The sequence below is a fragment of the Oreochromis niloticus genome, linkage group LG13, assembly GCF_001858045.2.
Source record: "Oreochromis niloticus isolate F11D_XX linkage group LG13, O_niloticus_UMD_NMBU, whole genome shotgun sequence".
Classification (NCBI taxonomy): Eukaryota; Metazoa; Chordata; class Actinopteri; order Cichliformes; family Cichlidae; genus Oreochromis; species Oreochromis niloticus.
Window position 1 is genome coordinate 918562 of NC_031978.2, and position 27080 is coordinate 945641.

The window sequence follows — 27080 nt, forward strand, 5'->3', positions numbered from 1 at the left end:
TTTAACCGTTTTTCTGCAGTGGCTTTTTGTGTCATTATATTGAGTGCAGGGGAATAGTCAGGCTAACTTGATGAACAAAGGCTCAACTTTATTCAGTCAAAACCAAAGCAGTAGAAACAGAAAATCCAGTGATCCAAGTGGAGTAGAAGACTCAGGCTGACAAAACTGTATGATGCAGGGAAGCCAAGATAACTGAGTACACACGAAGTAAATAACTAGACCTAAAAAAGACCAAAGGACGTAAACAAGAAACCAATCTGTAAATCTCTCTGAAGAGGTCCACTTTATCTTCACCACCACTTAACAAACATGCATATTTCAGCATTTCGTCTGTCACCTGCTCGCTTTGTCCCATTTAGTTGAACCTCTTGAACTTCGTAGTTCATGTTTATTTAGTATTTTGCCAAATAACAGTTCTGCTTTTTGCTAATTTTGCCTGCTTCATATGCTTTCTTATCGGTTAATAATCTGAGTTTTCATCATGAATTTTTAATCACTGCATGCAGGTGATGCAGGTAGACATGAAACAGAGTTTAAAAAGTTTCCTTCCCGTTGCTTTTGGTCAGACAGGCTGGCCTAGTATTTCAAAAATTCTCGGATTTTCGCACACAAACATCTCTGGGGTTTACAGAGAAAACATCCGGTGGTGTGGGGGAAGATACCTTGAGAATGGTCAAACTGCGCTGACCTGAAAGAAAGGCAACAATAACTGGGCAGGCAGAAAACATCTCTGAATGCATAACGTGTTGAACCTTGAAGCACATGGCCTACAGTAGTAGAAGACCTCTCTGCGCCCCACTGCTGTTTGTGAATTGTTTCCTGTGTTTCACAAATATTCAGCAAAACTGGGAATAGAAGTCTGGAACACGTTGCCTGGTCCGAGTCTCGATTTCTGCTGGAGATAGTTGGGTCAGAATTTGGCATATATGACATAATGCCTTGTATCTGCCATTCAGGCTGCTGCTAGTGGTGTAATGGTGTGGGGGATATGTTTTTTTGAGTTCACTGTACTGGGATTGCCACCACAGTCACTAGATGTCAGTCCAATAGATCACCGCTGGGATGTGGTGGAATGGGACAAATCCCAATGAATGTTTTCAGCACCTTGTCGAATCTATGCCACAAAGAACTGAGGCAGTGTGTACCTATAAGTGTCTCTGGCGTCATTAAACATCCATACTGCACATAGCTAAAAGAATTCATGTCATTCGCCTCTGTGGAAGTCTCATCAGTATGCAGTATTTTCCATAACTAAATAAAATGTACACGAGAAGATCACGAAACAGAAATTTTCCATTAAATTCAGCCTGCCCGTTAATTACATTGAGCATGGTTGGGTCAACAGAGCAGTGGAGAGCACTGATCTTCAGCAAAGAATAAAGGCAGCACATTTATTTTTCTCCCAAGTCATGTTTGGTTCAAAGGTCAAGCTTTTTTTTTAACTCTTATAACCAAAATATTACACTGTGTGGTTTAAATACCACAAAACTCCCAAACTGTTCTGCTTTAATGGCCAAGATGTCATCACAATATTATGATTATGTGTGAATATATGGGGTGAATGCATGGACTACTGCATGTCAATCACATGATTAGAAAGGGAAATTTGAAGCACTTTATTGTCGAGTTCCAACATTGTTAACAGTCATTTAGAAAAAGTTACACAAAGTGTATAAAAAAGTTTCACATCAAGAAAACAAGAAGTACTAAAATACACATGATTAAACTTAAGAATCACTATTCTCACTGACTGATTGTTGCCCACAGAATTATTACATTTATTTATTATCAGAAAATTTGGACATAAAATAACTTTTCAGTTTCTTCTGAGTTCTAGAAAACACATCTACGATGGCAAGACACGTCCGAGATCTAAACATAACCAAACAAAAAGTTTATTTTTTCCAAATAAAGAAACTTGATGCGAATTATGGGGTTTAAAAATATTTAAAAACCTTCTAAAATGAACTGAAGTGATGAACAGAATTTAACCAAACTTTGACTTTATGTCTAAAATACTGTTAGCCTCATGCTGATGAGACGTTTTGTGTAAAGCCAACTGTAGCAGTGAGTCCTGCATTGATGAAATGTGAGCTGAACTGAAAACAAATATTAAAACACACCTGGAAAGCCTGACACACTCACTGAAGGTTATTATAAAAAGTACCTTTATAGCTCGACTCTTTCCCATTTCAGGTTAAATTAACAGTCTCTAATGATTTTCTAATAAATTAATCGTGTTCATTGAACATTAACACCTTTAATTTTAATGGTTTTGCATAATTTATATTACCTGGTAGTAATTATCTCTCCACTGTAGCATAGCTAAGTAGATGCCATGGGGCTAATTGGTTAGAGAAAAAAGTCAGACTCTATAAAAAGCTGATGTTATCAAAGTTTTTGTGTCCAAATATAAGATAACGTTGGGTATATTTGTTTATTAAAGCAGCTCCATGTTGAAAATGAAATTAAAGAATATATATATTGTTATAAACGAGCTGCCTGATTCTTCCCATGAGACTAAGAACATGATTTCCAGTGTTGTTTTCAGATTGTGAATTCGCACCATCATAAATCCAAAATAATTTCTCATCAGCCTTCAAAGAACTTGACAAAGAAGGAGCAGACCGAGTGCCAGCCCTCGCTGCAGTAAGCCTGCACCGGCTCCATGTCACTCTGCATTCCCTCCTCATCCTCAGCCTCAGTCCTTTCCTCCCTCCTCTTCTTCTTCTCCTCTGTCTCCTCTTCCTTCTTCTTCCTTTTGTCCATCCTTCCTCCTCCTACACTCTTCCCAGCTGGTTTCTTCTTCCCTCCTTCCTTCCCTCCCTTCTTGTCGTCTTCCCCGCTGCGCTGAGCGAGCTTCATGTGGGCCTCTGCGGGCGCCTTCTTGCAGGTTTTGGCCTTCAGGACTTTTTCCCCTTCGCAGGCATTCTGCCTTTTCTTCAGCTTTCCCACCAGCTGCTTCCAGTACTGGCTGGACTTCACCCCATAGGCCTGGCAGAGGTCTGGTTTACCAGCGTAACGACACCAATACCTGCAGGAGGAGCACAGAGGCCAAAGTCAAGAGAGCTCCACAAGCTTGGCATGTTGGACACCACGTACACAGACTGTTAGACCCAGTGTGTCTGAATGGTTTGGATGGTATGATTCTTATAAAGCACTCATCTTCTCTCCCCGAGCATTCAAAGCACTTCAGTGGTTTAAATGAGATTTCTGTAATGCTTGAAGTCAGCATTATAAGTAATATTTGAATGAATAATTCAAACATCATTTACTAAGACTTATGGCAGGCAGCAACTGTGCCACATTATGATGGTGATGTGTGCACATGACGAGGCTCAGCGTCTCACAGAGGCTTTAATCTGTATAACGGCACTTTTTGTATGTAATGCTGTTTTTTTCTTTTTGCACTTCTGAATAGATCCTAACTGGCTTTAACTGGCTTTGTACCTGTCAAGTTTTATCTAATCAAATTTATCATTAATGCTGAAAAAAGAGGAGAAGAATCTCAGTACAGCCCATAAAGAAATCTGCAGGAAGCACAAGAGCATCTGTCTTTTCTCAGCAGTGCGCACACAGCGAGCTCTGAAACATCACAGTTTGGTTATGGAGTAGTGATTTTTCTTTACGATAAGTTGGATTCAGGCAAACCTGGTGTGTTAGAATAATATCGTAAAATAATAATTTTACAGTACAAGTTACTGACTTTAACTAATATCTGCAGCCTCACAAACAAGCAAAAGGAGCACTGAGGGCATTTGCACATGTCAACTGATTTTTTTTATTTTTATTTTTTATGTAACCACATTTAAAAATAACGGTTGGTGACTAAAGTTCTGTGTTAAAAGAATAAAACAACAGCAAATGATAAAGCAAGAAAATATATGAGTTTCCAAATGGATTTTAAAATATCAATAACAGTAACTTCCTTTAGTCTGTTGGTAAAAATCATGTTTTGTGTCCTTCTTCATTCTACACATCAGGCCTCGGCTAATATGGGACACTTCTTTGTAATAAGGCACCCTGAGCGGTCCAATTTATACAGAGAACAGAAGTCAAAAGCCTCAGAGATCGCACACGCCCTCATTGTCAACACAACACACTGTATGTATGTGAGTACATATGGATTCTCCTTCAGCTGCCCTCGTTGATCAGTCCTGCTCTATCACACAGAAACACACTCGTCTCTTCGGGCACTACTCGCTGTGTCAGCTCATTTTTCACACTAATTTCCGCTGCTATCAGTAGACTTTGTTGGTCATTACTGAAATTAATTGTCTACATTTTGGGATTTAAATTAACTGGCTGTTAGTGAATCACCTGCAGAGCTTTCCACTCCCACTTTAGAAGTGAGTGCACAAAATTCTTTCCTTTTTCCACAGTCGGTGTGTTCACATTTATACTCCATGCAAAGTCCTACCAAGAAAATAAGGTTGTGGTGGGGCGTGGTCTGTGGTGCCGTGCAGGGAGGGCGGACGGACCTGCACGGCATCCGTAATCACGCCCGCCGGGTTAAAACACGGGGACTCAGGTGTGTGTGGTGTGCTGTGTTGTGGTGAGATGTGAATAAAGATGTCTCTAAATGATACTCCGTGGTCCCGCCGTGCCTTATTCTCACCACAAAGGTCTTACTTCATTTTCACAACAAAAGTGAAACTTTCAACTTTGCTGAAAATCAAAGAGGACTTTGTCTCTCTGTTAAGTGGAAATAAACACTGAGTCATCTGACGCAAGAGCAAAGCACCAGTATGAATGTCTAATCAGAGGATTTATAACTCATACATGTTTAACTTTGCTTTTCTCTGTTCAAAATCAGTAATTATAAACTCTTTGCAGTGATTCCCTGTATCCTGTACCCACAGGTGAGGTGCCGCTACCGTCGCTCACCTTTGCAGGTCTCCTTGTGTTTCAATGCTGCAGTTCACCAGCAGGCTCACCAGACCTTCACCTGATGTCTGCCAAACGCAGCGATGCCCCTCCTTGGAGGTCAGCTCTCCGGAGCCTGGCACGGAGCGATTTCTGGGTCTCTTGGCCGGTTGAGGTGATGGAGGAGGCTGACGGGGTTTGTCAGGCTTCTCCTGCCCTGGTTGGCGTTTAGCTTCAGTGAGGATGGGGATGAGGAGGAGGAGGATGAGGACACAATATGGCAGGACACTCATTGTGGCTGTTCAGGGAAGGGAAGAAAGGTTATGAAAGCTGATAAGTATTTAGAAGCACTTTTAAGCTGGAATTCAATTCAATTCAAATTAACCAGAGTAAGTTGGAGAAAATGGCAAAAATGGTTGCACCAGTTAATTTTAAGACAACCGAGCTAAAGGTTACAGGAAAGAAATGATTACTGGACTTTGTGCTTTGTGCCAGCTGGATGTATAAACAGCCATCATGTCAGTGCTGCTTTATGTAATATTCTTGAGTGTAAGCGATGCGCTAGGTGACATAAACACCACCCTTATCAGCCAACTGGAGGAGGAAGAGGAGCACAGCTGATGGCTGAAGTCACAGCACAGTCACAGTTTGTGTAAATGTTAGAACCTCCAGTCTAGTGATCAGTCTTTCTGGACACAAACTTTACATTCCTGAGCAGGAATTTTCATCTGTCCAGTCTCACATTTACTCACTCGTGTCCCCATGAACATGAAATAAAAGTGTTTCCATATTTAAAACAGTAAATAAATGATATTTGGAGATTGGAGGGATGGCGGGCGATGGGGCTGGTGGCATTCATGCTAAACAATCAAGGTATTAAAAGCTTGTGAGTTGGACAGGAAAAAGATCACGCTTTGGGCTGAAAGGCAACAGTTGCCACTTCTTTTAAAGCTCTGGTTTCTTGGTTCCACTGAGATTTGTGTGTCCAAAAAACATGTTTCTGACACCAAATAAAACTCCTGCTGCTATAACTTACTTTAAAAAATCTGTGCTGTTGTGAAAAAAGTTTGTATCCTTTAAAACAAACAAATACATTTCCTTCATATTTTCCTGTGAGATGAGAACTGGTGTCATATTTTTAGACCTGAACAGGAAGTCGTTTGGTTTTCTTTATTTTTCTGTATAAAGTTCAACAATGAGCCATCATCAGGTCCACAGTGTGTTGGAGAATCTCCACTGATGCACCTCGATGACACTGAGTCGAGTATTTTTCAGTGAAGCTGAAGTTAATTTTGCAAATACAGACGTGCATTTGTCTGAATTTGTTTCCATTTGTCTTTGTGTAAAGACTTCACAATCTCTCTGAGTCAAACTTTGTTTGATGTGTGCTGTGAATACGTCTCAGCACAGTTGTAATCTGGCAACAGTAAACAGTACTATTCTTCATATTTCATAACCGTGTGCACAAAGGACAAGATGTTTGTAGTCCGTCTATGGTCTGAATTTAACCAGTTACATTTAGGTGCAGGTAAATAGTGTGTTGGAGCGAGCGGAGAGTGTATTTGCCAGTATTTATGATCTGATGATAATTTAGCTTTTCGTAAAGTTTCATGCTAGCCTTTTCTTTAACTATTAATCTTTGAAGTAAATAAATAAAATTAAAACCAACAGTAAATGATTTTTATTTGCTGTTTTAAGCTCGTCTACATGTGACTGAGACTCGGGGACTGTAAGCAGAGCCACTAAAGAAATAAAAGCTTCATCTATCTTTACTTTCTGGTAACTTCTTGCATCGACCCATAAAATGCATTTGCCAAAGGACAAAAACAGATTTGTTTACAACTTTAAAAGGAATTTTTGAATAGAAAGCACAATAAAAGTTTAATGACTGGTGCAACAGAACTGGGTCAGTGCACACTTCATCAGTACAGGAAGTTAGCATCATAGCATATACAAAACTACGAGTGGCAGTTTCTACTCCTGAACACGTAAAACAGTTTAAGAGAGTTTCTCATCAGAACCCCAAAGCACCAAGACGTGCCAAAGAGCATCCGGACACATGAGTGTTAAGTGTTAACAAACAGACAATGGGCACTCAGCGGGGGGGTGAGTCTGTCGTTGGCTTATTGAAAATCAGCCAAGCGACAGAAACACTCCACCAAGAGGAGTCCAGCCCGGACATGGTGCTGTCAGCGAGCACTGGGGGAGGCTTTCAGGACCCACCGGTACTTCCACATTTACTTATCCTCCAGAAAAAATCATTTATTCAAACTGAATGGACTGTTTGTTATTTTTGACGCATCTTTTCTTGCATTTTACTGTGAAAATTAAGCTTCAAAGATTTTAAATAGACTCTGTTTTCAGCTTAGCTGTTACAAGCTTGATTAATCACATTTCAAAATTACTCTTATGTAAACACAATCTAGATTATTAGAGGAATTACTCGCATACATGACCTCAGGTCAGTGCAATAAAACAGGCTGTTTGCTGTACTGCTGTGTGGTAATGATGCAGTGCTTTTATATGATTAACCAGAATGAGAGCCATTAATAATGTTCACGTGTTTGTGTTGTAATGAAATGGAAAATTAAATCACCAGAGCATCAGGCTCCTGGGCCTCACGGCCGGTTTGATTTCCAGTGAGCGGGATCAGAACCGACAAGTGATGTGTGTGAGCGTGCACTCTCACACATGCTCAGTCACACCGCTCGTCAGATACAGTCAAAACACAAAGGTCGCCAAATTCTACCAGCGAGGTACAAATTAGTGTGTGATTACTGACGGCGAGGTCCACGTACAAAAACTAACTCAAGAAAACGTCAGAATCTGACGCAGAGCCAGATTTTACCAGATGGAGATGAGTTTGACTCCATTTCAGTGCACAAACCAATACACGCCACCTAAAAAAATACATAAAATTAGTAAACACTGTAGTACAAGAAAGGATCCTAACCAGTCTCCCAGCTTCTAATGTTCAGCCCAGCATCACTTCTACTTCCTGCTGTGTGATTATTCAAAGAGAAGCTGCCACCAAAAATCCTCCCTTAAAGCCTCAGAAGTAGAATAACAATCATTCTTGATGATCCTGCGCAAAATCCCGTAGTCCACGTTCCCGTGGATCAATACCAAAGAGTCTGAAGTGACTCGACATTTATGAATTGAACAAAGAGTTTCAGGATGCAGAGCATTAGCACGGAGCAACGATTGTATGGTACTGTTTGGTTTTGAAAAAACCTGGAGGAAAATAATAAAAGCATTTCTTCATAATCAAGACTTGGTGTACTGCTACACTTCATGCAGTTGTAATATGGCGCTCCCATATTTGTCTCCCTCACTTCCATATTTTTAACATCTTCAGGAACAAAAATGACCCCAAACATCTGTTTTCATCGTAAGCGTCACGTTTCCTCTGCAGCGTTTAATCACAGTTTCTGGAGATAAAAACAAAGTAAAATAATCCTCCTTTAAGTGCCCCCCCCCCAACCCCACCCCTCCCTTTGCACCCTCATCAATAAGTCATGACAAAAAACAAAAAAAAGACCTTTCTTTGTTGTGTCTAATATTTTGTCAGACAGTTTGAGGAAGCAGTGGAAATGAAGAGAAGGTTAGCTGTTGATGAGCGGAGGCCCGGTGCTCTTACCATGTGACGCTCCTCGGCTCCGAGTCGCTCTGAGACTGAGGGGGCCACAAACACTCGGATAAAAGAGGGGAGAAGAGGAGGATAAAGGAGGAGGAGGAGGGAGGAGGGAGGGTGTTTGGGGGGGAGTATGGACCGCTATACCAAGAAGTCTAAAAAACAAGGACACCTCCCACATTCTCCCCCCCCAAAATACATGTGTGAAAGCAGCACAATGGACACACTTGCCAAGGTCCCTCGCTCTGTGCCACGCTGACGACATTTTGAGGGTTTGGATGCATCGCTGTCATTCAGCTCAGGGAGAAAACACCGCTTTGTTCCTAACTGGAGAGTTTTCAGTTGTAAGGTGCTTTACAAATTCATCCACTGCACAGTCCTCTCACATTTAACTCTAGGACTAGTTGTTATTTTTTAATGAATCTTTTAATTATCACATATTAACATTTCTTACTGAAACTGTGTGAATGTTTGTGGGATTACTTAAAAAACGAGCTCTGTCCTGACTCACTTTGGCCTTTCGTAGCCTGCAGAGAGTCGTCGATGTTTTGGGTGCGATTATGGAAATGAATGTGTGGCGCAGCTGACTGGGTCACAGAAACATCAAGTTTGTTTGAATTGAATAGTTTGAATAGAGCGAGACAGTGATAATCACTGATAAGAGCCAGGAGAAGCTATTTTAAGTAAATTATTATAGAATTCAGTCCAACAACATGCTTCATTGACTTAATATGTGCTAAAAATCTGTAACTTTGTCCATCAATAAAGAACAACGGGTTTTTTTTACCATTTTTGCCACAAAGGCTGAAAAACAAAGCCTTTGTGTATCTGTGGCTGTGGGATGTGCTGGTGCAGTCTATGGATGCAGTGGGTAACCAAGCTAACCAGCACCAGCAAATAACCACCCTCTCTTCACTTCTGATTCCCACAAAATGACTGAGTGCCATACATCCATCTTTTATATACAGCTCATGTAATTACCCTTCTTCCTAGTTTTCCAGCATCTCTTTGGTGTTTTTAAACCTTAACCCCAACAAACTGACTCCGTGTGCAGCCCCCACACAGGGACACAGTCACTTCAATTCAAATCAGTTTTATTGATACAGCTCCAAATCACAATAACAGTCGCCTCAAAGCGCTTTATACTGTAAGGTAGACCCTACAATAATACATACAGGGAAAAACCCAACAACCATATGACCCCCTATGAGCAAGCAGGTTGGCGACAGTGGGAAGGAAAAACTCCCTTTTAACAGGAAGAAATCTGGGAAAACCCGACATATCTTTTACAATTCAACCTTTATCAGTGCTTTAGCTTTCTTTCTCTTACCTGTAACAGAAACATGTTTCGGTGCTGCCTGGATGGAGCAGTTAGAAATGCCTCGAGTTCTGCCAGAGCCCTTATGGGGTGCTGGACCACAGTTTGGGACCCACTCACCAAAGCAAGGCAAGACATATTTATTAGTACAAGTTTTTTGTCACAAGGAAAGTGCTTCACATAATAAAGACATAATGGCATGAGTAAAAGATTTAAAGTGCACACAGGGTACCGAGAAAATAATCCAATATAAAAAGCTGTTTTGAGCTGTTAGCTTCAGTCATCAATGTTGTTGTTTTACCAGGTGACGACTGAACAGTTCTTTACTTATTAGAGTGTAAAAAGAATAAAGGAAAGAAAACATAATAAAGCTGCTCATCATCTGCTCTACTCGCAACGCCACAATTAAAACTTTCAGAATATTCTCTCTGTGTTTATTTTTCCAGCTGAGCCCTCTGAATGATGACATGTTGCTTATTGGGATAAAAGTTTGTATAAGCAGAATAATACAGAACAGTTCATCCTTACTCATTTAAGAGAAAGTATTACAGCATTACTGCACCTTTATTCCAAACTAAAACATCTGCCTGGAATAAAACTTTGTATGTGGAAACAAATATTTTGTTCCTTCTGAAGCTGATTGTGACTTTAACCGATGCACATCCAGAAGTCCGTGCAACACAGACCAGCAGTGATTTTGAAAGAGGAGAGTAAACAAAGAATGCAGCAGTGACTGGTTTGCTGCTAAACTGCATGCATCTCCAGAATGATCTTTAATGCATGCAAACTCAGAGTCATTTATTTCTTTTTCTGCTGTCCAGAGTCTGTCTCTCCTCCCCTCTGTCACTGTATTCATAACGCGAATTCAGCCCTCGGCAAGATGAATGAGGAGAATCTTCTCTCCTCTCCAGGACAAAGGCTCGTGCAGGAATCTGGGTCACAGCTTAACCCCCTGCTGGCACTCTTGTCATCAGCGCCCAGCTCCTTCTCATTCAGCACAGGGGTTGGTGGAGCTCTGAGTGCGCCTCTCTCTTCATCCCTGCGAGCGCTGCCAAAAATCCTCTTGGCCAAAGAAGGACACTCTGAAAAACAAGTCGACCGTGCCATGACTACGCCGTTCCGCCCGGTCCGGGCCAATCAAGAACAAATTTGTCACCTTGTTTTCGGTTATAAGTGCTCCTCGAGCCGAGCGGCGTCGCTCTGATCTGCATTGTTTACTCAAGTTTTAACAGAAGCAGCTCAGTGTGTCAGCGTTTGTGTGCAGGGAGGATGAATAATTTATAGAGGGATGATCCATCTTCCTGTGTTATTTTTAGGGCTTTCTTTGTCAGCCAGAGACTTTGTAATATATATGTTCAATAAAATAAGGCCAAATAGAAACCATATTCTGCACTCTGTAAAACTGCTACTGTGGTAAAATATTTGATTTAAAGGAAATGAGATTTGTTTCACTTTCTTAGCAAACCTTTAGACAGAAACGTTCTGGCATATTTTGACTTTGTCAGGTTGTTCTGGTCTGCGTGTTAATTGCTAACATTTACATTCACAGTGCACTCTCTCCTTTTAGCTTCGACTTGCCTTCCACTACCTCCTTAGAAAATATCTTGTTCTTCAGCTTAACCACCCATTATCAACTCTCAAAATAAGTTCTGTATCTAACCTCATTAACGAACTTGCCCAGTCTGTGGTCAAATACATGAGTCCAAGCAAAAACACCCTCAGCTGACAGCACGATCACGCCAAAGGCAAAGGAGTCTAAGCAAGGCAGAAAACTGATGGCAGAGGACACAAACAAATCGTCTGCCATCAGCAGATCCACATTTAAACAAGTTAAACTATTTTAACTTTGCAGAAAAACTCACTTCCCTTTGCACTGTGAAAACTCGTCAGCTGGGATTCTCACCAACAATCAGAAATGGAAGACGAGCTTCTTGATGTCATCTGAGGGCAGCTGAAGATGCTTTGCTCTACTTTACTCATGGATAGAGAAAGCGAACAAAGGAATGGGCCTAGAGAAAGCGTAGTGATATTTTAAGACTTCACAGTAAGTTGTGAAAATATATTAATGTAACATCAGCAGGTCCAGCAGCTTAATCTCTTCCTGGTCTTCTTGTTGGCTGTTGGTAGTGAATGATTGTCAGTTTCCAATGCAGAGGCAAGCAGCCACATGTCACATGGCCTTTTGCTGCAAGTCTTCCACTTTCCTGTCTGTCTTCACTGCTCTGCTATCCAATAAAGGCAAAATGGCCTCAAATAATCTTTAAAGCATAACAAACAAAAAAAACATAATTCTAAACCGCAGACTGTGCAGACACGTTGTCACTGTGCTGCATCATAAGTCTGAGATCTGATTCAGCAGACACACAGTCTCAGTGTTGGGAGGTTAGAGAGTTGACAGAGGTATAAGTTATACGTTCATTTTCACCAGCACGAACAGTTTTGTGCAGATGGAAATTAGCTGATAGCTAAATGTGGTTCAATGCCTCTCATGTATTTTGTGCATTGAGCCTCAAATATACAAATAAACAGACAAACATGAATAACAACAACAACTTGTACACAACCTTCGTATTGCACAGTTTTGGGGCTTCTTCAGTTTGACACAAATGCCAGTAGATGACCTCCTGCACCACAGCCGATATTTCAACATGTATTAGCATTGAAGTAACATATTTATTTATTAGAATTTGATCTTTATAAAGACTTCATTCAGCATTAACATGTTTCCAGCACTTCTGCTTCCTGGAGGAAGTATCTGTGTCTTCTGCATGTACAGTTCAGCTGTCTTCACCAGCCAGTGTCTGACTGTGTCTCCTGTGTGTGTTCAGCAGGCCTCGTGCAGCCGAGAGGACAACAACCAGAACAGAAACTTCAAACACTTAAAAAAAAGGATTGTTAGAGCTGCTTTAAATATGCATCACAGGGGAGGACAAGGGAAACAGGAAGTCAGAGAGAAAGTCAGACCTTGGTAAAGTACAGCGACGGGCACCGGCCTGTTCTGTTGTGTCCTGCACACGATGAAGTGCCAGGAGCTGAGAGTCCCTCTGTGTTAGCCACATTTATTATGCATGTGCTGCTGGGACTCTGCTGCCTCCTACTGGTCGTTTCTGGAAACTAACAATTTGTAACTATAAAACGTGTCAGAACAAAGTAACATAGGAGTCATTCATGTTCTGCATGAAATCAGTCCGATACACATTTTTATGCTATAATAAAAGTTTTTCAAGTACTTACATGGGACCTCTGCTGGAACAGTAGGAATATTCCTAAAGCTTCCTATGAAAAACATGCTTTTATTCCTGCTGGGAGTAAGCAGATTTCTGACTCACCAAGCTGCAGAAGCCTCGATTAAAACACCTGCTGCCTATTTTAACCTCTTCTCTCTGACCAGTTTTCAGTCTCCAGCTAAGTGTGTGTGCGCGTGTGTGTGTGATGCACCGGTGATGACTTTGAGTCCTTGACTGCAAACAGAGGCGTCCACTTTCTCGTTTTGAGCAGTTGTTGAGAGACAGCCGCAATCAGCGCTCCACCGTCGTCGTCACCTCCTCTGCTGTGATTACTGCCGTGATTATGACACCAAACACTGACCTTCAGACTTTGTGTGTGTGTGTGTGTGTGTGTGTGTGTGTGTGTGTGTGTGTGAGGAGAGTGAAGAAGAGCCGACTCTCACTGAAAACCCATTCGAGAGAGCTGTTGATGTTGAAACTGCTAATGATGTGAAGGACGAGCTCGGCTGAATTCGTTTAGACTCCCTGTCCTGTCTTTTTATTTGCACGTTAACACATTTTGTATATGAATTATGCAGAAAGCACCGACTGCGCAGTCCAGTCAACTTGACGTGTGGTTTATTGTCCAGGGAAAATGTGTTTTCCCAGCTCAAAATTAAAGTCCTTCATTCACCAAATGTCAACATGATCTGAAGTTTCCGTGAGTTTGTGCAAAGCTGATGAACGTGAGGGAAACTGATTAGATCACTTAGGTTAATGGAAACAAGATCAGACTGATTTTCATTCACCAGGCTGTAATGTTACACTGCAGCGCACAAACACACTGAGACAAATTCATTCTGCTGCTGTCACCTCGGGGTGTGACTACATCAGAGCCCACAGGGTTTCAGCTGCAGGAGACGGCAGTTCATTTTCAGCACTACAGACATTTCTTTTCTTCTTTTTTTAAGTCTCTGAATGAGTGTTTTCATACATGCTCATCCATGTAAGGAAATCCCAAAACGTTGACTCTGTTCATGTGGACGTAGCGTTTTCAGTGGGAGAAACATTTCATCATCACCTGAAAACGCTGCATCCACATGAACAGAGTCAGCTGTTTGGGATCTCTGACTAAAGTGAGTTTGATAAATCATCTGTTCAGAGCGTTCACTCAGAGCGAGTTGTGTTGACAACTTGGCTCAATTTAATTCATAATCTGAGGCAGAATCATAAGTAGGTCGAACCACAGTTGGTATGTGGATACCTGGTTAACCTGACCAGTGGGGAACCGTGTGGGGTGAGCTTTTGAATCTCCTTGGATGTTCACCTGTTTTGCTGATGTGTCACTAAATGGCAAGTTCAGAAATGAAGCATAAAGCACAAAACTGATAACTGAAGTTTGTGTACGTGTGTTCAAGTGGCAACAAAAACCTTTTGTGAAGGTTTTGGTCAAAATTTTGGTCACCTGTGCACATCAAGGAGTGACGTATAAACGTAAAATGGTTAACCAAAAATCCAAATGATTTCTATTCTTCCCTAACAGGAAAGTAAAGGCAAACAAAGTTCACAAAGTTCTCTAACTGAGGCTTGATTCTCACTCCTAAACTGCCCGTAAAGTGTTCAATATCTACAGCAGGGGTGTCGAACTCCAGGCCACGAGGGCCGGTGTCCTGCAGGTTTTAGATCTCACCCTGGGTCAACACACCTGAATTACACGATTAGTTCATTCCCAGGCCTCTGGAGAACTTCAGGACATGTTGAGGAGGTGATTTAGCCATTTAAATCAGCTGTGTTGGATCAAGGACACATCTAAAACCTGCAGGACACCGGCCCTCGAGGCCTGGAGTTCCCCCACCCTTGATTTACATCTTACCTTTTACAGGGACGATTTATAAAATGCTGTCAGCCGAGCATAAAGACTTCAGAGTGTACAATCAGCGCTCACAATTCAGTCATTAACTTCCTCATAAGCACCCACTGCTAGCTGTCAAGCTGCTGGCTCTTTGGTGAGTGCAGAGGAGCCGAGGACAGGAGCAGTTTGTGCACAGCAATGACCTGCACAGAGCATCAGCCATGAGTAAGAAAGACCAGCGTGTGTGGTGCTGGTTGCAGTTCTGTGTCTGAGTCTAAAAGATGATTGTGTACTTCAAAGTATTAGGAAGCTAAGAGAAAGGCTAAGGGCTCTTTTTCAGTGTCTCATGCAACCAGTGTGCTAGAGTCAGCTAGAAGCACCCTGCTTTCACCGAGTCTTTTATTTGCAGCATGTTTTATGTGTATTAGAGAATACTGCAGGGGAATATGTTTGAAATGTGCAAGTTGTTAAATCAAGCCTTACTGACGCCACTAAATGAACCACTGCATTGTGACAGGAGTGTGGACGCATTAATATTTTTATACCTGATTCTAATTTGCTGCTAAGTCTCTTTCACACTGTTGGAATTGCAGCTACTCGAAAGCAGAACACACACCAAGAAATCATTACAATGAGTTTCACTTCGATCTGCCACCTTAGAAAGCAACAGCAGCACTGAGAGCACACTCCGCCTGAAAAGAATAAACTACAATTAAAATGTTTACTGCTCTTCATGACGGCAGGTCGACCTTTCAGGGGGCTCCGTCTGTGACCCAGCATCTTTGTGTTATTTTATATTTTCTTTGCTTATTATACGTTGAAATAATGTTAAGTTCTTATTATTATTAGTTTGTCTTAGTTGAGTTTCAGTCTAGTTTATGTTTCTTCTGTCTCCTGAGTCGTTTCCTGTCCTCTGTGCAGTCTGACACGTTGTCAAGCTTGTCTTGTCTTGTCCACGTTCTGTTAAGTTTCCTGTTTTACTTTGAAGGGTCTGGTGTTCCATGTTCAGTGTGTTTAGTTTTACGTCTCCTGCTGTTCAGGTTCATTTGTGTCAGCTGTGTTTCCCCAGATGTTCTCACTTCCCTCATTACCCTCCTGTGTATTTAAGTCTTCTGCCTTCCTCTGTCTTGCATCATGTACTTCAAGTCATATGATTATTTTCAAGCTTCAGTTCAGGTTCATGTTTCTCATCATAGGTTTAGCATGCACCTGTTCTGATTCATGTTCACGTCCCCTGTCATAGTTCTCATGTTAGTGTTAGCTTATCCCAGTTTAGGTTTTAGTTTAGGTTAGTGTCTGCGCTCGGGTCTGCGCTCAGGTCCACACCATAAGGCCTCTGAGGAGGCTGTGGAGTAAAAACATCTGTGCCATTTAACCCAGCAGTGTACACACAGAGCTCTGCACCATCACAAGCAGGTTTCACGGAGCTTGTTGTTTATTCTTCTCTTCAAATCTGAAATAAAACAGAATGTCTCTTAAAATGCAGAGTGTTGCATTCATCTCTGTTCAGGTGTCACTGAATGTCATTCAGGGTTTTGCAGGAACTATTTGTTGCCCACAGATGGCTGTGAATCAGGTTCCTTTCTGTGACTGTAATCAATCCCTGCAGCCTCACAATGCATGCAGAAAGAAATCAAAGCGTGTTGCACACAAGTAACATTAAAGTTTATTAAAACACGGATTAACCAGAATCTGGTGAATGATGGTTTCTGTAGATGTAAATTTTAGGTTTTTTAGGTTCTTCTAACGTCCCACGGAGATATTTCCCCCTCAGTTGCCTTTCGTTGATCTGGATTCTTGTCCTGTTTCTGGATAAAAGCTTGTGTATATATAACCTGCAGGTTAGCAGGTGGCTCACTTCCAGATCAAGTTTGGTTTTTTTTATTTAATTTGCATTCCTCTTGGTAGATTGAAATTAACCGGCTGTGTTTGTGATCTTAAATGAGCTCATTGTTAGAAGATCACCTGGAGAACCTTCCACTCCAATCAGCGCAGGTTTCTGATTGCAGTCTTATGTAATTTGCACTCCTTTAGTAAATGTGGCTCTGAGGTCTAGAAGATGGGAACAGTGAGCTAATTCCTGCTAAAAAGGTGTTCAGATTTAATTAAAAAAGGTCATTCTGATGTGAACAGCAGAATTTAATGAAGTAATGAGATGAAAGGTTTAGTTAGTAGCCAAATGAAGGTTGAAGATGAGCCCTCGCAGTCAAACAGAGCAGGCACATAGACGATAGAAACATCAACCAAGAGATCCTGGACATTCAGATAAAAGAGGCGATGATGGGGAGAACAAGCATGGCACATTAACTCGGCTGAATTCCAGTCATGTTTATTGGACAAGCACAGAAACAGTGAAACTGTGAATGCAGCAGGAAGAGTAGATTCAGCCACACAATGAAGGTTTAATGTACGGGAACAGAGTTTCTCCACGTAAATCGTTCACTATTTCGATTCCTGAGAGAAAGTTTAGTTTTCTAATGAAGGTATTAACATAACAGCCAAGTGTGGCGGACACAGACACTACGTTTACATGCAGAGCACCAACCTCAACATCTATTATCTGGACAGTCTGAATGCAGGCTGCATTTTACCACCACAGGGCCTGTATTCATAAAGCTTCCCAGTGCATTGTTGGCCCAATAAATTATGGCATTTTCTAAGAAATTCCTCCCATAACATTAAAACTAAATCCTGGTTAAGATAAAAGTCTTTCACCAAGTGTCCTTAGCCCTTCAGCTCTAAGGTGACAAAGACTTTGGGATATATTTCCCATTGTCTGTGTCTGTGTCAGGCCTTGTTGTCACTTCCCAGTTAATTTTGATTGATTTGTTTCCTCGTGTGTCTTTTATTGTCTTACTTCCTGTTTTATTTTTCCACCCAGTCGGCGTGTGCTCCCACCTCTTCCTCTGGCCTCCACGCTCTCCCAGAGTTCTGGTTCAGTGCAATAAAGTTTAATAAAGTTTGCTCTTGCTTACTTAATCCAGAGTCTCATTTTGGGTCTTCTGTCGGTGCAGGAATAAAGTTTGTGGTCTCTCATTAGCGAGTGCGCTCACATCAGCAACCTGCATCATTATTTTACCCATAACTGTTGGAATAAAAGTGATACAACAAAAGAAATCTGGCAACTGTAAAAATACAAACTGTGCAGCAGTGATGACTTGAATCTGTCCAACCTTTCATCAGCAGACAGTTCACACTAACAAATTAGTACTTTCACAGCCTCAAACTGTGACGCACGTTATGACAAAGGGGCATTCATGGACACAGAGGCCTCCCCGGTGCTGTTCAGAATCAAAGCTGAGCTCTTTTTCCCCCCTTTGGCATCAAAACTATCAAAATTACCAGCAGGGAGGCCCGTGCACAAAGTATTCGCAGGTTGTGTAACAGAAAAAATCCATTTTTTTAGGGTTTCCTTCTCTCTTTGTCCGCGCTGATGCAAATGTATACTGACATGTGAGCTTCTTCAGCAGCTGATGGTGTCTAAATGATGTCAAGTCTGTGTGTTATTGTCAGTTTAAAAGCACAGATGCAACACAGAACAACTCGTTCCATTATCTAATGTGTAGAATGAAAAGTGAGCAATCACACCGTGAGCCACAGACAGCCTTCAAAATAAAGGTTGACACCTGTGGTTGGCGCTGATTTAAAAAAACAAAACAAATCTTTCTATAATTTTCCTGCAACTGATAGTGAATAAATCACTGGAGTGTCGAGTCCTGTGACTCGTGTATGCATGTGACGATACTTCTTCATCTAATGACTCATTTGATAAAGACTCAGTTGGGTAAGCATTAAAGAAAACTGTTCTGTGTTTCTTTAACACAGACTTCACTGATAAAGAGAGAGAGTATTTGTAATTGACAGTAAGTAAATTCCATAATTAGCAGTTTCATTGTCCGTGTGCTCCTGATCCCGAGGATGTGCTCACACCTTTGGGATCAAATACGTCTCCTCACTGAGGTGAAGCTAAAGTTCCTTCATGCTCAGTGCTGACAATTTCCTAGACCTGTAAGCTGGAGCTCTTTTAAAACCTGTAATTACACCGTGCAGGGGTGTCAAACTCCAGTCCTGGTAAGGTGGCAACCCCTAACCCTACTCAAGTAAATTTAAATAAATGTAAGTGTTTGGAAAAATGTACTTCTAAAAGTGTTTTTATTGCACCATGTTCATTCACTCTTTAGCTGCTGTAACATCAAATGGCTGAACTGACACCTCAACATGCAGCCAAGTTCTATAGCAGGTGTGGGCAACTCCAGGCCTCGAGGGCCTGCAGGTTTGTGTCCTTGATCCAACACAGCTGATTTAAATGGCTAAATGACCTCCTCAACATTTCTTAAAGTTCTCAGAGGCCTGGTAATGAACTAATCATTTGATTCAGGTGTGTTGACCCAGTGTGAGATCTAAAACCTGCAGGACACCCCCCCTTGAGGCCTAGAGTTGCCTACCCCTTGCTAATGACCTACTAATCTTATTCAGGTGTGTTGCAGCAGGGAAACATTGAAAGGTTTTAGGACACAGGCGCTCGAGGACTGGAGTTTGTCACCTGTGCCATAGAGTGTAAAAAGGAGCTTAGTGCCACGGTGCATTCTTTGTGATGACCAGCAGGGGGTGGCAACTCTGACTTCAAGTTCAATAAACGATAATAGGGAGACAGCGCTAAATTCACTCACTCTGTGATTTCAATAAACGTTTTCCTGCGAACTTAATGGGCTTCATCTGCAGTTAGTTTTGTTTAATAACAAATTATATTGATTTTGTAGTTTATTGTAACATCAGAGTAATAAAGGAGGCTAACAGTTCGTGCTGTCTCTCAATGACTTCTATCCAAAAACCTGAGCAGCACAGCAACAAGTAGCTGACAAATGTATAAAAGATTATAAGTAAAAAAGGAGAGAAGAATACATCCGATATTAAAATTCTTCAGTAATTCATTAAATATATGAAACAGACATGGGAAGAGCTCCTTTAGAGAGTGAAGGTGGTAAGTGTGCATTAGTTGCTTTTACGTTGCATCAACTTTTGCGTTACGCGCTGCAAATGAGTCGGCTTCAATTCAACATTGCTGCATTATAGAGGAGTATGACCACTTTGACCAGTCTCACAGCAAAATGTGAAACTGTCACAAAAAGCAATGAGTTGTTCACAGACGCACATTGTTCTCGTTTGTCATCACAGTCAGAACGAGTGTGAAACAGACGTGTTTCAACAAGAATTATTTGTTGTCTTTGAAGCTTTGAAACCAAAGCAGGATATTTTCTAAAAGCACTTTTATTAGGACGGCTTTCAGTTCTGTGAGCTGCCTGAATTGCGTGTTTCTGCTGTAAGTGACGCAATGATTCAAGCACTCACTGCCCCTCCTGCTCTTCCTGGACAGAGACGAGTGTGATGCAAAACGGTGGGGAGGGGCGATTTGTGTCCAGAAACAAGAATTCAAGCATTTCATGTTGAATATTTCACAAACTGCTGTGAGACTGTTGGACAGACACCGTGCTCTAATACTGCAGTCATATATAGCTCATCATTTACCTAATCAGCCAGTCACATGCCAGCAACTCAGTGCAATTAAGCATCAGGATGGAGAGGGAAGCTGATTTAACTGATGGTGGTTGATGATGTCAGACGTGCTGGTCCAGTTTGCTCACACAACCATCTCTCTGAAATATCGTTGAGTGTTATTTGTGAAAATGTTTTGTGCATAAAAAAAGTATTGTTAATGGAGCCGTTCACACCAACTGCGTACTTTCACAGGATGAATTTGCAGCATACGATATTACATTTTTGGTTTATTTCAGACCTTGCTCAGTTTTGGGGGGGGATTGTTTTTTCTCCTGCTGCCTTCTGTGAATCGGATGAACTGAGAATCCCCATTTCTTCTTTTTCTTGTTTAAAAACATCAGGACCACCTCATCACGGCTTGATGGGGATCTTTTTTTGGACCAACGCTTTCTGAATTTCTTAGTGTTCTTATTCTTTTCATCTTTGTGCATTTCCTGTTTTACTTTGTTTGGCGCTACCTTAACTGGTTTCGGCTGTTCCTCATTGCCCACCTCTTTCCTGTTCTCCACAGTTTCCAGATCTCAGTCCATTTCAAATAAAAGTGGCATACGTGCAAGTGCACCAAAACACTATACAGAGAGCACAAGTGCCACAGTCTCTCTGTTTTATGCCTGCCAGGATTTCAAAGTTCGTCAACATTTCATGGTGTCTGCCATATGTGTGTGTCAGTGTGCACTCATTAAAGATGCCAGGATACTGTGATGATCCTATGAGATAAATTCTTAAATCACAATCTCCATCTATCACCTGCTCCACAAACAGCAGCGTCTACACTGCTGGAGACTCCTCTGTATCCTGCTCAACCAAACACCAATCCGTTTATTACTCAAACTCTGCAGGGAGGTCTGAGATCAGTTAAGTGTCGATGTGCTGCAGAGTTCTTGAGCTCAGCCCACACCCGAAACAAGCGCTCTGCTCCCGTTTCCCCCCTCACGAAACACCTCGATGATGCATTGAACAGCTGACCCTGCAGGACACACCTGTGAGGTTCAGAGTGCCGTCCCCTCAGTGGCCCCTGGAGCCTCCGCTCTGTTTCAACTCCACCACTGAGTGAAGATGAAAGGAGAGAGCAGAGGTAGACTGCAGAGAGAGAGGAAGGAGCGGCGACCAACGGGAGGAAAACTCAGACTCTGCCGTCGCTCCGTGTTCGTCTGTATTTGTATCGTCCTCGCATCCTCGCTGTCGTCTGATTGTTGGGTTTTCTGTGTATCATTGTACCGAATTTACTTGAGACGACTGTGGTTGGGCGCTATATAAATAAAATGAAAGTATTTTGTTTTTCTTGGTTGGAAAAAAATCTCATTTCTACTTTTTTAGAGGGTTGTCAAAAATGTCATGTTTCTAAGAATAGCTGAGAACAGCATAATGTATCTGTAGGGGGGAGACAGGATGTTAGTGAGTGAGTCAGGTTACCTGCTGTAAAGATTCAAAGATTCAGTACAGCAGCATTTACCTTTGACTTTCACTCAGTTAAACCTCTTCTGCCTTTATTTGTCTCTCTGATGGTTTACAGTGCATTTAAAACCGTAACGAAGCAACAGAGTAACCATCGCACTCTGTTTAAATATTTAAATGTTGCTTTCACATTAAGTCCCTGTTAATAACATATTCTCAACAACGGGTGCATCTTGCGGATTACAGATGAATGGCATACATCATCGCACTTATGATGAAGCTTTAAATGTCATTTTATGGATAACCGTCAGGGTCAGGTGAAAATTCTGTCTGGATTTCGTAACTTCCACCCTTAATTCTGTTTAAACACACAAACAGCGGTCACTTCTACTTGTCTCTAAAGCACGTCTGTTTTTCTAACAGCGCTCTCCTAATATACAAAAAGTTGTGATGCTGTGGAAAATGTACATAAAAACAGAATACAATGATTTGCAAATGTCATAAACCTATTTATTCACAAAAAACGAATGAAATGATTAAACTGAGTAAGTCTTCATGAACATATTAGCTCGTTTTGAATTTGATGGTAGCGACATGTCTCTAAAAGTTTGTGCAGGTCCATGTTTTGGTTTCAGGATGCTCCAGATGTTCTCAGCTGGCTCAGCACTCGGACTCTTCTACTCCGAAGCCAAAGGGCCATCGGATCACCATCCAGCATCCAGTCCGGATTTCCAGCCTCGTCTCATGCACACAGATACTTCTCCAGACTAGTTTATGATTTAATATTTTGTAGATGATGAGATATTCTGAGTTTTTTGCAATTTTATTTTGATGAATATTATTCATAAATTGTTTCACAATTTATAGATTAAGATGCTCTTTTTATACCCAGTCATGTTACTGACCTGCTGCCAATTAACCTGATTCGTACAACATGTTTCTCCAGCTGTTTCTTTGCTCCCATCATGGATTTTTTGAGGCATGTTGCTGCCATGAGATCAAACTGAGGTCATATTTTCATTTCATATTAAAATGTCTACGCTTAAACATCTGATATGTTTTCTGTGTTCTACTGTGAATAAATATGGGTTTAAACGATTGTGTCTGCATTGGGTTTGCAGAGGCTCTTTGTCAGGTCACATTTCCACACACATAAATCTGTTTCTATTTAAACAACCTAAAAAAAGATGAAAATACAAAGAAAATACAAAATACAACAGCAAATAGGATGTAAAAAAATATATATTAGGATGCTGGCATTTTAAGAGAAGCTTGAGCTTCCTGCCTGTTATTTATTATCAGGCTGGATAGATCCAGCCAACGCTGGAATGCCTCGAACCTGCCTTCTTTCTAAAGGCCAGTAGGACAAAGAAATCGGATCATATTTAACACTATGGGAAAATGGCTCCCCTTCTCACATGATAAATGACTTCAGTGAAAACTTATCTGATGAGTTTATGGTCTTGATTCCTAGTTTTATATCTTAGTGGACATAAAATGTTTATTTTGATAAATTATGGTCCCATAAAAAGTTAAATGGACAGTAAAGCAGGGGTATGATTTAGGGCACATCTACTTAGTGCATATACTGCAGTGATTTGGGAATCACAGAGTGTTCAGATCCTCGCACTAAGAAAAAGTGCATAAACAGTTCTGTTTTTCTTTTTTATATTTATCTACATGAAACAGGGCATTTTCATTTCTGCACTTGATCCACACTGAAAATGTTATAGTGGGAAAGAAGCTCATCACGCCTGGTTATCATGCCCGAAATGCTCAGTTTGAGGCTTCAGAACTGGACTTTAGAAACCAGCAGGTGGTGTCACTGGACTCTCATTTAAAGAGTTTAAATGAGAAGGAAGTTTTAGTGCAATTTTAATGACGTGTTCATTTAGTATGGATACCAATCCAATATCATCTTTTGCTCTCTCAAACTACTGAGTTGTTAATGGGACATTCGTCTGGAGAGACCTCAGAGCTCCAGATATCAGCCGTGAGACTTGTCAAGACAAAGTCTTTTCAAACATCATCTGTCCCTCCATGACAGGCTATAACAGGATGAACATGGAGATTATACTTTCTTTGTGCTCAGTGGTGATTTTGGCCAGTTTCAGATCAATAACCCAAATTATGAAGTTCTAAAGTCCACACATCATGGAGTATTGTTCAAACACTGAGTCTGTCCTATCCGTCCTGGTGGACTTGTCCCGGTATCAGAGCATCACTCTCCAGCCCTGGAGCTGAGGTGAACGGTGTGATTGTTTCCAAGGAAATCTCTGGGTCTTCCTCATACTGGATGGTTGCGGGAAGCAGCAGCAGTCTGTTGTGGCTCGGAGAACTGTTGGAGATGATCGACTCCTCGTCAAAATGTGCGCTCATGTCCTCCAGGTGGTCCGAGCTGACGTTAATGTTGCGGGGATGCTGCTGCGGCTGAGCGGGGACCAGCGCCTCCTTGTGGAGGGTGGTGTCGTGGTGGTAGGAAACCAGTTCGTTGCTTAAGTTCACCGCCTCCACCGCGTTGTTCGAGCAGACTCGGCCGCAGCCCAGGATGCTGGCGAAAGCTCGGCGGAAGTCTGCGTTGAACGCGTAGATGACCGGGTTGAGGGACGAGTTGGCCCAGCCGAACCAGACGAAGACGGTGAAGGTGGTGTCGCTGACGCACGGCGGGTCGCAGAAGGGGACGGTGCAGTTGAGGACAAAGAAGGGCAGCCAGCAAAACACGAACACGCCCATGATGATTGAAAGCGTCTTCAGGACTTTGGTTTCCTTCTTGAACGAGGACTTCAGCGAGGCCTCGTCGCCGGGCCGCTGCACCTGCTGCTGGTTCCTGTTCACGCCGTGGCCTTGGTGCTGCGCCTGCTCTGCCGCCCGCTCCAAAGACATGATCCGACGGATCTGGGTCTGAGCGATCCGGTAGATGCGGGTGTAGGTGGCGATCATGATCACCACTGGGATGTAAAAGCTGATAAAGGAGGAGGAGATGGCGTAGGTCTTGTTCAGGTTGGCCACACAGCTCTGGGAGGCGACGTCACTCGAGTTGAAGCTGCTCGTGTTTGTAAAGTTCTTTCCGCTGGCGGCCATTATCGCCGCCATCTCCTCCATCGCCACCTCCTGCTCCTCCTCCCCGGCCCGGTGCCATTTGAGCTGCACGGGGATGAAGGAGATCAGAATGGACAGCGTCCACGCCACCCCGATCATGACAAACGCCACGCGGTGAGTCATTTTCCGCTCGTACTTGAAGGGGCTGGAGATGGCCCAGTAGCGGTCCACGCTGATGATGCACAGGTTGAGGATGGACGCTGTGGAGCACATGATGTCAAAGGCGATCCAGACGTCACAAAAGCGTCCAAACAGCCACGTGTTGGTCACCTCAGTGATGGCCTCCCACGGCATCACGAGCACGGCCACGAACAGGTCGGACACGGCCAGAGAGATGACGAAGAAGTTGGTGACTTTGGAGCGCAGGTGGCGGAACTTTATCACGGCTGCGCACACGAGCGTGTTCCCGAGCAACGTGGACACGATGAGCAGGAAGAGCACGCAGGCGACGAGGACGCGCAGTCCGCCGATCCCTCCGCCGTCCTCCTCCCCATCCTCGTCCTCCTCCGTCCCGTCCAGCTCTGACAGAACTCGAGTGAAATTACTCCACATGGTAAAGTTCTCCATCACGCAAAGTGACAGAGCGCATTAATATCCGCGTGGAAAGCCGTTTGTCCTCCGTGCAGCTGATCCACTGACCATCCTCCCACGGAAAAAATAAAACATAAAATAAAATAAATAAAGCACTTTCCTTTTATTTTTTGTAATATCCGCGTCCCGGACGTTCCGTGAATAAATCCTCAGAATTAAATGACAATAATAATAATAATAATAATAATAATAATAATAATAATAAATGATGGGGGATCAGCAGCAGCGGTGGTTCGGATGATTCCTCCTCGGGGGGGAAGAACTCTCTGCCTCCTCGGTCTTCAGCCCCGGTGTGACTCACAGTGGACTCACCTCTCTGTGTGACGCGCTCACACTCAGTCAGGTGGAAGGGATGCGGGGCTCGTTACCTCCTCAGCGTGTGTAATAGATTACTCTCCTCCATTCCTGCTGGAGCGAATCGCGGAGAGGAGCTCCGAGAACTCCGGAGCTTATCAGGGAGAATTAAACAGCAAATTAAAAATCAAAGATCAATATTACAATAACGGAGCAAAATCAAATCTGTCACACCTGAAATACATTTAACTTTTTGAATATAATGGATTCAATTAAACGTATTATAGCTTTTAAGTATCCTCCTTATGCTTTATGCCTCATTATGTTGCGTAATAGGAGAAAAGCAGCAGTCCAGGTCATATGACCCAGAATGCATTACGTTGTCACAGTAATTGCGGGTTTGGTGTAATATATCAAAATGATTCAATGCATTTTTAATGAGGCCCACAAGTAGAAACATTCAGTGTTTTAGAAAATCAGTCTGCGTTTAAAAACAAATGTTGTACTTTCATTCATTTCAAATCAGTTTTCTACAAATAAAAGTCAATTTTAAGGACAAATCTGACAGATGTGTATCTCATTTTTATGTTAAGTTTTAGCTTAAAGTGCTGCACTGCAATCAGAATGCTTCTACGGGTTAAAATTAATAAACAGTACTATAAACAACAAAACTACTTTAAGCAAAAATAAAGGAAAATACACTAAAAGTGTTGTTACACTCTGGTTACAGACATTGCAGTAAAAATACTGTAAATGAGACTGCAGTAGAAATACCTTAAAAGATATCACAGCAATACCCTAAAAATGGAAAATACAGCAAAGGTACCATACAGGAAAATTCCAGTAATGCTGTTAATAAAAATGGCATCATCATGAAATAAAACAGCATTTCAAAATGTCCAGACAATAAAAATGATTAAGAGGGAAAAAACTGGATGCTACAGACTAACATGATCAGTTTATCTGCAGATTTGTTCTTCATGTAATCCAGTTTGAGCTGCAAAACCCACTCAGATCAGCTGTTATTGATCAGTCACAACACTAAAAGTGAAAGGGAAAAAAAGCTGCAAATATTTAATTATTAAGAATATACTGTCACCAATATTTGGATTTTAATTAATTAATTAATTTTTTTATTGAACTCATCCCTGCAGTCTGCCCGGGGCTTTCAGGTCTGTGTCCTTGAAAAGCAGATGGTTTGATTCCAAGCTCCTCCTCCTGGCTTCCTCCTCTTCCTCTTTACCCCTGAACTTGTGTGTGTGAGGTTAG

The 27080-nt window shown here is 42.0% G+C and overlaps 2 protein-coding genes across 2 annotated transcripts; both read right to left on the minus strand.

Moving 5' to 3' along the window:
• Nucleotides 1-1592: 1592 nt before the first annotated feature.
• Nucleotides 1593-8634, minus strand: fgfbp3 (fibroblast growth factor binding protein 3). Its single transcript, XM_003455681.4, has 3 exons — nucleotides 8507-8634; nucleotides 4888-5164; nucleotides 1593-3034 (listed from the first exon to the last, which is right to left on the minus strand). Exons 2-3 carry the CDS (start codon nucleotides 5157-5159, stop codon nucleotides 2593-2595), a joined length of 714 nt encoding a protein of 237 aa, XP_003455729.3. The 5' UTR covers nucleotides 5160-5164; nucleotides 8507-8634; the 3' UTR covers nucleotides 1593-2592.
• A 13566-nt stretch (nucleotides 8635-22200) lies between these two features.
• LOC100705974 (D(1) dopamine receptor) lies at nucleotides 22201-26614 on the minus strand. Its single transcript, XM_005473754.4, has one exon. The coding sequence runs from the start codon at nucleotides 25491-25493 to the stop codon at nucleotides 24012-24014; it is 1482 nt and encodes a 493-aa protein (XP_005473811.1). The 5' UTR covers nucleotides 25494-26614; the 3' UTR covers nucleotides 22201-24011.
• Between the last annotated feature and the right edge of the window lie 466 nt (nucleotides 26615-27080).